Source organism: Phycodurus eques, chromosome 18, assembly GCF_024500275.1.
Source record: "Phycodurus eques isolate BA_2022a chromosome 18, UOR_Pequ_1.1, whole genome shotgun sequence".
Lineage (NCBI taxonomy): Eukaryota > Metazoa > Chordata > Actinopteri > Syngnathiformes > Syngnathidae > Phycodurus > Phycodurus eques.
In genome coordinates this window covers 10,836,082-10,850,483 of record NC_084542.1, presented here as the reverse complement: position 1 = coordinate 10,850,483, position 14,402 = coordinate 10,836,082, and the positions used below count along the sequence as shown (strand labels likewise).

Here is a 14,402-nt window from a genome sequence, read left to right as displayed (position 1 = left end):
GTCCAGGTGCTTTGCTGGGCCCCGTTTCAGTTTTCCAAAACCATGTATATATAATGTATTTAGAAATAAATCTTTGAATTCATGTTGCAGGCTCTTTAAAGACACCAATAGTTGTGCTACTATGCAAGTAATGCTAAACCTGCGTCACCTCTTTACACTTCCATTTATCACTGAGGTGTTGTTAAGCACGTGCTGACTTATGCTGTGCTCATTTTTTTTTAAATCCCCTCCTCTTCCTCCTCGACACTTTTAAGTCCTCCTCGGATACTTAACTACAACAGGAACGTCTCCATCAGCCTATCAAACAAGTTCTCATGCAGATAAAGCCTTGAAGTGCTGGAGACGCTTCAGCTTTTAGTCACGTTAATCCCCTCACCGAGACTGAACCCCCCCCCCCCTCTTTTTTTACTCCACCAGAGGTTATTTGTTTTTACACTTTGCATGTTTTTTTTTTTTAAGCCAAAGTGTCAAATATTGGTGAATCTGCAAAGCTGGTTTGCTTTACGGCTTGCCCTGTCCTGGTTGCCAAAAGGGACGTATGGGACAGCTTTTAATGGCGGCTGAAAGGCTGACATTAAATACTCACCAGATGGACTTTCTCCTATCCTGCTCATAAAAGTTCTTAAGACAGTTCACAAATCAAGGCCTCGCACTATTATGTTAAGCGTTTGGGTTGTTATTGTTATAGTACATTTGCAAATACGCCTGTAATTTATAGCTTTTCGAGAAATAGTACAGCCTCAACCCACCCAGACGTCTTACATATAGATGTCTTTATATTTATTTCGGCTTATATGAAACCGTTTTTCATGCAGCACAAATGAAGCGTAAAGATTTTGACCAAACTTCACAAGCATCGCATGACACATTGCTGATAGCTTCCAGGGCTGAATTTCACTGAGCAAAAAACAAAAAACAAAAAAAAAAGGCGATAGTCAGGAGAGGAAAAATGAAAAGTGAAATTCAAGATGGGAAAGGAAAAAGTGCGTCTTTCCTGGGGGTCTGTTTCCTCTTTTTTTCCGGGGGAGAGAGGAAAGTGGACCCTGTGGTAGTGAAAGTTTGCGGTGGTCCGGGTTTGGGGTCACTCACTATTGATGCTGCTGTTTTTAGCCAGAGTCGTCACGCTACACATTATCATGTTTTTCCATAGCGTACCTTTAACACAGGCGATGATATGAAATAAGTCTGTTAAAAATGAAGGTGGATGGATATGCAGCATTTCAGGAAAATATTACACTTTTTATGGTGTGCACTTATTAATTTGTTACACTGAAGTTTACGATATTGCTTATAATATATGATATATGTGTAAATAAGGCGTCACGGTGGATGACTGGTTAGAGCGTCAGCCTCACAGTTCTGAGGACCCGGGTTCAATCCCCGGCCCCGCCTGTGTGGAGTTTGCGTGTTCTCCCCGTGCCTGCGTGGGTTTTCTCCGGGCACTCTGGTTTCCTCCCACATCCCAAAAACATGCATGAATTGGAGACTCTAAATTGCCCGTAGGTGTGGATGTGAGTGCGAATGGTTGTTTGTTCCTATGTGCCCTGCGATTGGCTGGCAACCAGTTCAGGGTGTACCCCGCCTCCTGCCCGATGACAGCTGGGATAGGCTCCAGCACGCCCGCGACCCCAGTGAGGAGAAGCGGCTCAGAAAATGGATGGATGTGTAAATAATACAAATACAACAAATCCAAAAAAGAATATTATTCAATAACGTTTTGGGGGAAATTATAATTAAAGTCAATATTTTCAAAAATCAGTGAACTTCTAATTTTATTGTGCTTGTGAAAATGGGTGTACATTTGAGTGTGTCTCTCACTTGCACAATGTAGATTTTTTTGTTTTGTTTGTTTTTTACAGAATTGCACGGTGTTGAAAAGTCTTTATCGCTCATTCCTCCCAACAATTAAAAAAAAATCAATTTAAGTGTCAGTTGTTTGAATTCAGATTATCTATTATGAATTTCTTCGTTGGAGTTCAGGGGGGGGAAAGGGAACTCCAGTAAAAGATTTATGAAGGCCTCACAGGTGAAATTGACATGTAAAAATGTTTTTTTAAATAATAATAAAAAAAGACTTCGTGCAACAGGTTAACTGCACTTATTACAACAGCAATCATTTTAATTTTTTGTATAAATTCTCATTGGAAAAGCTGTGATTATAGGGAATATCTATTTTGCCATCTTAGTTTTATACATGTGAGGCTGCATGCATGGCGTGAGAGCAGCACTATAACTGGATGAGCTGGATTGAGGGCTTGTAACTGCGTCTGGATAAATGAAATATACTCACTGCGGTCACTGCTGCTATCTGGAGCAGTTGAACGTATACAAACTATAAATTTGCAGATTTTTTTTTTTAACTCTCTCTCCCTCTCTGCTGCAAGAGCATCGGAATCATGTGATTTTGGGAAAACCCTCATACCCTGATACGCGGTGTAGAAGAGACCCCCCTTTTACAGCCTTTTAAGCCATACAAAAAAAAAAAGATTAAAATAATATACATTTTAAAGCATAATATGTACAGGGATATAATAAAATATAAATGGGTAAATGGAAAAAAGGCACGTTAATCAGAATAAAGCACCAAGAATGGAGAAAAAAAACTTTTATTTACAATATTTTCAGTGCAAATTATATTACCAAAATAGCACAACACACAAAAGGACATGTACACTGTGTGTATTCTGAGATTTCATCTACACCACGTGAAAGAAAGGAGTGCTTGCACAATAACATTTACAATTTCTTCTTTTACTCTTTGTCTTCTTTCTCTCTCTTTTTTTAACCCTCTGAGGAAAGCATCATACAAGCTGAAGTCGAGTGGGGGGCTGGGGGGGGGGGGGGGGGGAGCTTCTTTCAGGGAAAGCCTACTTGAATTGTGTCCGTCATGATCAAATCACTTGGCTCCAAGAAGTACACGCATGGATGCACGCAGGAGTCCACGAGCTTGAAACGCTTCATATTAGCAGCTGGGGGGGAGAAGAAGAAGAAGAGGAAGAAGAAGAAGAAGAAACGGAGTCCGAGTGGGACGCCTCCACGCCGGCGTTCATGATCACGCTGGTTTTGTTGTGCTCACAAAGGTCCAAATCGCGCGTGGCGTTGGTTTTGTCCTCGTCCGGCGCGTCGTCGGACTCGCACTCGCTGCGCTCGTCGCTGTCGCACTCCGACTCTGCGGTCTCTTTGGGGTCCCTGGCGGACTCGTTGGTCCCGTCCGGCTGCTCCTTGTCCTTGTCCTTCTGGGCCTGCGCCTCCTTGGAGTGTCGCCACTTCATGCGCCGGTTCTGGAACCACACTTTCACCTGGGACGCACCACCGACATCGTCACACTTCAGAAAAGCTTTTCATCCATATTACTTTTCGAGACATTTTTTTAAAAATGTTAATTTATTTTGGTGTTTAAAACACCAACGTACGTTCTCACGTCGTATTATCACATACTTGTTCTTATTATTGTTCTTGAATGGAACCTAAATGCAACATTTTAATTGTTGCTCATTTTTGGTTGCGGAGTGAGTGTTTTATTAAAGACACGATAATACAGTATATAGTAATCTCATATCTATAAATTATTTTTTAAAGTATATTTTACTTGTTTTATTATTTTACTATATTGTAGTTGCTGTTGTGTTATGAAGTGTTTTTTTTATATTAAACACAATAATTTGAAGTATTGCTTGAAAACATTTTTTTATCTAGTCTGTATTTTAATTACTCGTGTTGTACAGTGTGTTATTAGCAAATACATTTTAATCATTGCTATAAAAAAAGTTTGTGTGTGTGAAAAAAAATGTTGCATGTTCAATGCACGTCTTTTTTTCAAAACGTATTTCAGTTATTTTTGTTATGAGTGTGTTTTTTTGTTGTACACTGAACAAACTAATTATTCCTTAATGATGATGTACAGTAAAACAATCTCATATCTAAAAGTTAATCCATTCATCTGTTTCTTTGTCTTTTTTAATTTCTTGGCAATTCCTTTTGTGTTTTATGGCTTTTTTAAATTATTTTTTTTACAGCATTTGTGTTATTTTTGGTTGTGGTATGGAGTGTGTTTTCTTAAATGCACCATTTTCGTTCCTGCACAAAAATGGGATACAGCTTTCTGTATTGTGTGCAGAGAAAAATGTCACACTTACTCCAGAAATTCGTTTTCCCCTCTTTTATGACTATTTTACTGTATTTGAATCATTTTTGTTATGAATGCGTTTTGTCCAGTAGAACATTTTAGTTATGGCTCAAACGTGCGATGTAAGCTTCCGTATGCAAACAACAGCCATTAAAAAAAATGTGACATGTTAATCACCAAGAAACTTTTTTACGTGCGATTAACAGTATTTCATCGTGTAATCATACAAAAGCATTTTAATGACATCATGGTAAGTATGTATCGCGTTTGTGTTTTGCAGTTTAAATAATTGTGCTTACCATGCTAATTCAACAGCTTGTTAAAGAAATGGATTATTTTTTTAAATAAAATAAAAGAATTCACAAAATAATAAGACGTTATCATTAGCGAAACAAAAAAAGGGCATTCGGAGCGTTTTGGGTAACCTGGGTTTAATATTAAGGCACGTTAAACGTATACACGTTGCCTAGGTAACCTTTTAGAGCTCAAGAGACCATGTGATTTGGGACAGCCAATCAGCAACAATGAAAGCTATAAAGATAATGAAAAGAGAAAGGAAGAAGAAAGTCAATATCATATAAGAAATGGCAGTTATTGCAATATCATTACCGCAATTCAAGTTGAAATGATGACAATGTTTTGTTTTAAACGGAGGTTTCATTTGAAATATTTGTTTGAATGAGGTCAGCCGGTTGCAATGTGGTTTGAGGCCTGCGGGCAAAGGTGGCAAAATCAAACCGATCGAGAGAGAGAGAGAGAGAGAGAGAGAGAGAGAGAGAGAGAGAGAGAGAGAGAGAGAGAGAGAAAGAGAGAGAGAATGGCACTTTGCTGGAGCACAGAGGAAAAACAATGCTTGTGGATCAGCGCCAGAATGTACACTTTCATAGACATCCGCTTCCTGCATATGTCGTTTTGTCACTAAGATGCATGCGAGTATTACATAAAAACATACAAATAATAAGTAAAAATGAAAAGAGTTGTTGAAGACAACAACTGCAAGCAAATGTGGAAAAGGAATCCTGGATGATAAACACTTTGGACATTTTGGTGAAAACCTGGATAAAAGTTATTTTTGTGTAGTTTTGCTCTATTGTCAAACGACGTGACACAGATGGTTGCGCAAGCTCAACTTTTACCTGCGCGTCCGTCAGTCCGAGCATGGCCGCCAGCTGTTTTCTGTCCGGCTTGGTGACGTACTTCTGGATCTCGAACCTCTTCTCCAGGCCTTTTCTCTGCAGGTTGGAGAAGACCGCCCTGGACCACGACCTCTTCCTCTTGTACGTCTGCGGCATGGTGTCCTTCGTGAGCACGGCGTACGGACCTGCGGGTCGACAAGACGGCGACGGAGGCGTCAAGAACTACAGAAAAGCCTCGAGCAAAAAGTCATTCCAGATGTTTTTTTTTTTTTTTCTGTCCTTAGGCGATTTTGCGTGCGGCGACTACCTGGGAAGGTGTCCTGAAACTGATGCTGGCCTGATTGTCTGCCGCTGCTGCCTAGTGTACTCATCATGGCGCAGGCGTCGCTCATCCCGGGCTCTATGGAGGAGAAGTACTGGCTGGCCACAGGCTGAACGGGGATGTGCACGCCTGACTGACGGTTGGAGCTAACGATGGACGTGAGATCTGTTTGTGGGGGGCGACAAATGGGACTTCAGTCAGGAGAGAGCTCACGATGCTCTTTTTGAGCGGCAAGGTTGCCAAGACGGGAAAACGCTGCACCTCTCCGGTATCTTTCCGCGGCTACCCTTGTCCTTTGACCCCCTACACTGCCACTAGGGTTTGCCCAAACATTTGTCATTTGAAAAACTTCCAATTAGAATTGTGGTTCCTTCCCAGGAGCCAAACGTTCAAAACATACATGCTGCACATATCAATCCGCAAAGGTAGAATCGAGGCAACTTAGTTGTTGATGACCTTTAACCTCCAATCCAATCGTCTCCAACCACCAAGTTGCATCGTTTGACGTTCTGTGGATTACCGTGACTCGGATGACTAAGAATCTACATATAGACATATGTACACACACCGGGGGGGATTCCTTTGAACGTACTCAATTTAAACATTACATCGGTTGCACGTGATGATAATGATTTCCCCCGAAATTCCTCCAAAACGATGCCAGTTTACCACATTTTAATCGTGTGGCCGATTTCCATCTTCAATTTAAGTAAATTCAAATGACTTTTTGTTTTTTTAAAAGGTCAGTAAATCAATGGTAAATAATGCAACAGACATTGCTTATAATTAAAACAAGGCTTCAAAATGAATGTGTGCCTGCTTGATTAGCAATATAATAACATCATTTGATACAGATCATTATTTTTTTGTATAATAATAGTAATCTTTGTGGTTCCTATGAGAAGGTCTAAATGTACTTGGCAATTCTTTTAAAGCTTATTTGTGTGCATCTTTTTTTTTTTGAATATGAAAGTTTATGTTGTGTCCTAATTCGTGCAAAGAAATAATGAAACATGTCCTCACCTCTTAACTTGTCCTTGCCCCTTGGGTCAAAGTCCGAGGACAATATCCGATCAATTCCAAATTTGAGGTCTTTGCTTGAAGGCGCAGGAGCCTGCGAGGAGTTGAGCGCAGCTCTGGGCACAGAGGTCAGCTGTAGTCCTTGTCTGTGGTACGGGGACCCGGGGCTCACCCTCGCCCCGAACACCGACGCGTGAGCCTCCCCCCCGGGCCCGACCGGGGAGGGACGCAGCGGGGAGCCGCCGGAGGACGCTCGGTGCGGGCCCACATGCACCATGAGGGCCGAGGAGCCTGGCAAGTTTTCCGCGTCGCCGGCCTGGAGGAGCTCCGCGATGCAAAACGACGGTTTCTTGCCGGCGTCCACCGCGAAACCTCCTGCGCAGTACGCAGACCAAAGGCTGAAATTGGACGCGTAGAACGGGTTGAGCCCGGTGGTGTACATCCCGGAGCTTTGCACTTCCAACCTCACATGCACGGAAACAAAAGCTGTCGCTGTCACAGCCGAACCACTCTCGCCACTCTGAAATCCAAACTGCACAGTTGCGCTCGCAACTTACTTGCGCGCTTGCGATTGGTTCCTCGCTCAGCCAATGGGTGCTCCGCATTTGCGCACGCACGAACGCACGTCTTTCTTCAGAAGAATTGATGACTTTGAACAAACACTCAAATCGTCATTAACTATCTACTAATTTGCCTTTTCTGACAATGAGGAATTGACTCAAGCGTAAATTCAACAGAGAGTATTGCAACATTTTACTTTTATTTTCAACTAAATTGACAAATACATCACATAATACGCACACTTAAGTACAGTAACAAAGAATGTGTACTTCGTTCATTGAAAAAAAATGTCCCCCATAATTCGAACATGTATAGCAGTTGCACATGATTAAAGGCCTATATTAAACTGATACAGTATATATTACATTATTATATCAGTTTAGCACATTTGAATCATGTGCAACCGAAAATGATGTATGGTACTTTTTTTCAGTGCTGAAGTAGATTTTCAAGTAACGCTAAGAAAAAGGAAAAAAATAGTCATTTGAAAGGAGTTCATTCGAACGTGCACATCGGTTGCACATGATTAAAATGTGCTAAACTGACGTATAATTTTTAATTATTTTCGAAGAGAAGAAAGGAAAAATTACATTAGTTTACAACATTTGAATCATGTGTGTACAACAGATGTCCATGATCAAATTAATGACTTTTTTTTTTTTTTCAGTGCAAGGAGCATAAACGATAATGACGCAACAGACTGGGAGACGCAAGATATTCCCCATCCATGGCCTTTTTTTTTTTAATTTTCTATTTATTTTCCAGTTGTATGTTATCAAAACGGGTATATAATGATTACATTTCACAATCGAGTGCAATCACTACTATTATAGTAATTTTCCTTGTACACCTATATATACCAGTATGTGAATTTTCTTTTTACCAGGTCTATATAGGACGAAAACGGTCGGCTCATCCTGTTTTGATGGGCTGTGATTGGTGTTAAATGAGCGGATACGCCCGCTAGATTCGCCTCCAAAATAGAAGCACGCTTTCGTATTTTAAGATACAACACAAATCCTTATTTCTTCCGCAGCTGCAGAAGGATGAGGGGGGGCGACTTTATAATGACTGTTCGAATTTCCCTTTTTCAATATTTGTGCTACTTTATCTCGGCGAGCAAGTTGCACGCTGACGCAAATCCGTCCCCACGCTCATAATAAACAGAGGAAATCTATTCCCCGTGAAAACGAAAACACAATTAACTTCAGAGGCCGCGCTTCATCCGCAAGGACCCTCAAGATTCACACGCTGGGAGCTGGCCAAGCAAACTTGAAAAGCTTCGGGAGGGGGTGAAAAAAAAATACAAAATAACAATGGAAATTGTAGGTCCATTTTTACGCGCAATTTATTAATTACGCAGTCATTACGCACGATTTATGAATTCCCTTTTTTTTAAAAAAATATATAATTGAAGTAATGATGAATAATAATAATAATGGAGTCCCAAGAGGCGTGTTTTGTGGAAACAATGGCTTCTGAAGGCCGCATTAGTCTTGGTCCACGGTGGCGGAAGCGCAGATGACCCCGGCTGCCTCCTATCATGATGTTTTCGAGTGACACTTTTTTTCCGGCTTAATTTTAGAAACGACATGTAACGTTTGCCCTCCATCGCGCAGTCAAAACAATCCAGGGAAGAGGATGTAGTTATTTCAGGTGCTGATGAGCTTTGCAGTGGGAAGCAGAGAGGAAGAAGGAGGAGAAGAAGGAAATCTTAAGTGTCCCTGCACCAACCAGCCTCATTATAAGTCTTTATGCTTTCATTATTCTGTTGATGTTATGTTAAATTTCCCGATTGGGAAGCCAAATGATATGTCTACTAATTATGTAGACAAAACGTTATCTATCATCACAGTTTTCCAAATTAGAAAAAAGGAGGTTACATAATGATTTATAAGAAATTGTATTGAAATGGGGATAATGTTCAAATGTCATTTTTGAGCAACCAGGCACTTTCTAATGGCGCTGTAAATTACATTTCTGGGTTGATTGTGATCATGGCACGTTTCCGTTTTTTTATTATTATTATTATTATTTATTTTTTTTACTTATGTGTCTACAGTATTTGTTTCATTTAGAGTGGGTTGAACTTTCACGGCATTTTATTTTAGAGGTTCCAATGTATAGCTACAGATGATTGACTTGTAAAGAACTTAAATTGTTCAGTTGGATTTTTTTTAAGGTCACTTTTTTTTCGTCGTGATTTTACTCAGTTTTCTGCACAATGACAAATTAACAGAATAATAAAATGGCTTAACTTTGCCATTTCGCATCATGATTATTTCCCTTTCAACATCTGGAAAATCGGTCATGGGGCTTTTGTAAAGTATTTTTTTTAACCATCGGGGTTCCACTTCTCATGCACTTGTTTTTTTTTTTTTTTTTTTTTTTAAATCCTCTATATGTCATTGCGAGTACATTTTTACATAAACATAACATTTTAGTGCATATGTATGAATGATCACAAAAAGACGTTCATAAAAGTAGAGAGACAATAACTCGTTTTTTAGTCCATACGAAGAAAAATTGCTTTTCATGCTGGAATCCAGCTGGATAGTTCACCTTTAAATGATTTCCCTCTTTCCTAAGGCTTCCCTCTGTGGAGCTGTTAGATGAGCTCAGGTTACTGCCAGAGTCAAACCCTCCTGCCTGCTTTAATAAGTGTACTTGAGACTGTCTTGAACAATCAGCGTTACACAACAGGTGACATTTTTACTGCTTTTGTCTGGAAATCAATGAAAGCATCTTGTGCTGGCCCTGTAGATGAGCGACTGACCACGACATAAGTGTGCATCCAGACGGTCCAGTATTCCCCGCCATCATGCCCCCTGATATATTGCAGATTTTGAAATGAACGTTTGTTTTTACAGTATCCAGTTAAGTCTGAATTTTGAGTTGCACACCTTCAATTTAGTACCACATTGTGCCACAAAATACCAGGCATGAGCTCTACTATAGTTACATAGTAATTACTGTAACGTGTACGCTAATACTGTTAGCTCATCTATGGAATTTCGCATTATGTTGGCAGTAAGCTAACAGACTTTTATTATTACAGTGCCGCCTTGAGATACGTGATCCGACTTACGAGTTTTCCAAGATATATTCTGTCATTTAGCTGTTTTTTTTGCTTTGACTTGTGAGCCCAAACTTGAGATATGAGCACTGTGTGGTGACAGTGAACTCACCTCACTTAACAATAAGCAGCACTTTGGCAAATAGTGAACAATTACTCCACCCAAAAATTTTTCAAAAGATTTTTTTGTTTACTCCCAAACTAAACATGAAACAAGGATAATTACATTTGTATTTAATACAACAAAATAAATTAGCATTTACTCCACTAGCTTAATGATAATGCTAACACAGAATGGGAAACACATATATAACCTTTTAAACAACTACTATTTTAACTTTAATGGCGCAGCAGCACATTTAGACATTCAATATAACAGTAATTACATCCATCCATCCATCCATTTTCTGAGCCGCTTCTCCTCACTAGGGTCGCGGGCGTGCTGGAGCCTATCCCAGCTATCATCGGGCAGGAGGCCGGGTACACCCTGAACTGGTTGCCAGCCAATCGCAGGGCAAATAGGAACAAACAACCATTCGCACTCACAGTCATGCCTACGGGCAATTTAGAGTCTCCAATGCATGCATGTTTTTGGGATGTGGGAGGAAACCCACGCAGGCACGGGGAGAAGATACAAACTCCACACAGGCGGGACCGGGGATTGAACCCGGGTCCTCAGAACTGTGAGGCTGACGCTGTAACCAGTCGTCCACCGTACCGCCACAGTAATTACAATAATATATTATTTATCCTCTGTAAGGAGCTGTGGCAATCTGAGACATCTATATTGTGCAGACATCCATGTTTATTATATCCATCTGTCCCTCTTATGACGCCGACAGGTGGCCAAGGCAGGCAGCAGCACAATGGCCATTCAATTGATACAAAGTGGACCAAAAACTGTTTAATTCTTTGCAGTTCTATTTAATTATGTCATTGCTGTATGTTTTTCTAAAATGCAATACAGTAGAGTGTTTTTTTCTCCTTAAAACACATTAGAAAATGTTTTTTTCGGGAGTCTGGAACGGATTAATGGCATTTCTATTCATGTCAATGGGGAAATAATGATTTAAGATAGGACTGATTTGAGCTACGAGTGTGGTTACGGAATGAATAAACTCGTATCTCAAGGCACCACTGTATATTGTTTGGTTAAACATTTTGGTGTTTGCTGTGAGTGACCAATAACTAGCTTGAAGGAAGCACGCTTTGCCTCTTATTTGGAGAACAGGCGAGACAGTCTTCTTTTTATTTCCTCAAAGAGTGAGAGCAGGCACTCAGGAATATTTTAAAAAGTGTGTTGTAAGAAGATTAAGTGTATTTTCATAAGTTTAAATGTGTTTGAAGCGCATGGGTGGGGTGAATGTCCATACTTTTTTAAAAATATGGTCTCTATATTTTCACCTAACGCGGGTAGGTCTGGAACGTATCCTTGGGGGTTCGCTGTAATCCGATCTAGCACAGTAGAAGTAGAAGAAGTGTCAAAACATCAACATCAACATCGTGGGTACACACCGTGGGCGCTGTCCTCACTACACCTGACGGTCACATGCAGAAGCCCATTGTTGTGGCCTGATTGCTCGTTGTGCGTTTTTCAGGAAGTCTCATATCGGGCAGAGGAAAAACTGAATGAGCCGCTCCGCACCGCAGCTCTTGCAGGATCAGAGGCTGGACAGAATCAAATGAGTTCCATTATTACACCGAGAATTATTGCTCCCTTCTGTACGGTTCCTGCTCGAGCCAAGATTACTATTTCTGGCAATGTTTGCCTTAGGAAGGAACTTTCACAGATTTAATGGGAGCAGGGCCATTGTGCAGGGCCTTCTGTATGGCACACTGCCAATCAGCTCCACACAGGCAGAGAAGAAAGAACTGAAGGGTTCTAAAGTCCATTCAAAAACAAGGCGGTGCCATTTTTTTTTTTTTTTTTTTGACAGTGACCCTGAGGGCACACGAAACATGTCAAACTCTCTCAGGTCGACATGAACTCAAATGATCTTCATATGGCCTTTTTACAAGGTTAAATGTCACGGCTGGACTAACATGCGTCATTATGTGGATCGTGACAGACCGCATTGCGTTTGGCAATAAAACTTACAGGAAACTACAAAGAGCTCTGCTCCATGATTTCATTTTAGCTTCAATTATCCCGCAAGGGATGCCGTTCCCATAAAAGCAGCAATTCCATACTGTAAAAGTCAAAATGAGTAGAATGCACTTGCGTAGCAACAGAATGAATGTGACACGTACTTTTGCGTCTAATTATCATTACAGAGGACCTTTTACTTTTTTACTGGTATAAATTGTCAAACTGAAGATCACTGTTCTCCTTAGAGCGGGCATGAAGTTTGTTTAACCTGTAGGATGATGAGCATGTTTAAAGTAGAAAATGAGTCGATATTTTACTGTTAAACTACATAACGTGTACTTATGCAAATTTATCATAGGAAATCATACCAAAAAAATCCAATATTACGTTCGAAGTCATCACCATTCAGAGCAACTCACTTGAATGACATGCTGTGAACATACTGTAGATTCCATATATGATTTTATTCCTCTTTAATGGTTACATTGACATATTAAGCAATATATTTTTTAACGTAGTGCAAAACGTATGGTTTCTACACAGTACACGCTCGTTTATTGTACTTTGTATAATCTCACATAAAAAATGATCAGAACAGGTTGTAACTGAAACTATATACACCCTGCAGTATTTGGTGTGGCAAATATTTAATATAAATTTTGTGACTGTATTTCAATGGATGTAAAGCAAATGACTTGCCAGGTCATCCCATGCGTGTCACAATTTGTAAGCAGTAATGTTGACAAGTAAATGAACGCGATAGATCTTTGAGAGTTAAAAAATATTTGCTGCAAGGTGATTTTAAGCACATCTCGTTAATGAATGACTTCATGTTGGGGGCTTTTGACTCTTCACTGTGCTCAGTAAAAGACATCAAGTGGTGATTAGCTGGACATTGGAGTGGTGCAGACTAATCACACTCACGCTGACCTGCCGTGTGCCGTAAACAAGCGGAGGGGCTCATGTAATGGATGCTTTTAAACAGGATAGCGACGTGGTCCGTTTGAGCGAAGCCATCTGTTTACACCGAAACGGATTGAACGTCGCCTTAGAGGGCGGCGGTTTGGGGCACTGTAGTGCTCCTGTGTGGAAATGTACACAAGGCTAAATCACACAAATCCGTGAGCTAAATAAGTGCGGAGACTAATGGAATAAGTTATAATAACAAACCATTAGGCCTACTGTTTCTTCTATGGCAGGAATAACAGAAGCCTCTATCTTACAATGCCTAAACTGATGGACTTTGGCTTGTAATGAGGAGAACATCCTCTCTGTCATTGCCATGGCAACCTTAGATCCAATAAAGTAGATTGATCGTTAATAATTCAGCTGCTTGCGCGGAACTGACATAACCATCCATCAATTCTCTGTAGTACTTATCCTCACAAGGATCGCAGAGGAGCTGGAGCCTATCCCAACCAATCACAGGGCACTTATGGACAAACAACCATTCTCACCTACGGACAATTTGCAGTTTTCAATGAACCTAAGAAACATGTTTTTAGAATGTGCACCCATACTGGAGAACATGCACACTCCAAACAGTGAGGCCAGAGCCGAGATTTAAACCCCAAACTTCATTCATCCACCGTGCTGCCGAAACTGAAACAACATATGTAAAATGGAGTGCACTACTTCATGCAGTTGACACAGTCTCAACTATCTAAAGCAGTACAACATATATGGGATGTAGCGCTAAAGCCATAAACTTTTCCGGGCAGTGTTCTTCTCCTCAATACAACTGTGGCATTCAAACATGCGGTCAGCGTATTCAGAGAGAGATTCACTCAATTGATCGGAAGTCATAAAGTTCAACCTTGGTTTCATTGGACTATAATTCATTTTCCTAAACGTTTGGGAGATTTTGCTATGGTCCATTGAAACCAAGAATAAACATCCATCCATCCATTTTCAACACCACTTATCCTGGTTAGGGTCGCGGGACGCTGGAGCCTATTCCAGCTGACTTCGGGCGAAAGGCGGACTACACCCTGAACTGGTCGCCAGTCAGTCGAAGGGCACATATAGACATGGACAACCATTCGCACTCACATTCACCCCATCACTGAGTG

The 14,402-nt window shown here is 40.7% G+C and overlaps 1 protein-coding gene across 2 annotated transcripts; it reads right to left on the bottom strand.

Moving 5' to 3' along the window:
* Positions 1-2,590: 2,590 nt before the first annotated feature.
* Positions 2,591-7,112, bottom strand: hlx1 (H2.0-like homeo box 1 (Drosophila)). Of its 2 annotated transcripts, XM_061704540.1 has the most exons (4): positions 6,608-7,112; positions 5,570-5,749; positions 5,263-5,447; positions 2,591-3,299 (listed from the first exon to the last, which is right to left on the bottom strand). In XM_061704540.1, exons 1-4 carry the CDS (start codon positions 7,044-7,046, stop codon positions 2,958-2,960), a joined length of 1,146 nt encoding a protein of 381 aa, XP_061560524.1. In that variant the 5' UTR covers positions 7,047-7,112; the 3' UTR covers positions 2,591-2,957. The 2 variants fall into 2 exon arrangements, with proteins under 2 accessions (XP_061560524.1, XP_061560525.1); XM_061704541.1 differs by lacking the exon at positions 5,570-5,749.
* Between the last annotated feature and the right edge of the window lie 7,290 nt (positions 7,113-14,402).

Bases quoted from the DNA above. Each gene is read 5' to 3' on its own strand.
- hlx1 (XM_061704540.1), bottom strand. From the start codon at position 7,046: ATGTACACCACCGGGCTCAACCCGTTCTACGCGTCCAATTTCAGCCTT. The intron at 5,750-6,607 runs GTGAGGACATGT...CCCCACAAACAG, and splicing joins GGGCAAGGACAAGTTAAGAG to ATCTCACGTCCATCGTTAGC. The intron at 5,448-5,569 runs GTAGTCGCCGCA...GTCGACCCGCAG, and splicing joins GTTTCAGGACACCTTCCCAG to GTCCGTACGCCGTGCTCACG.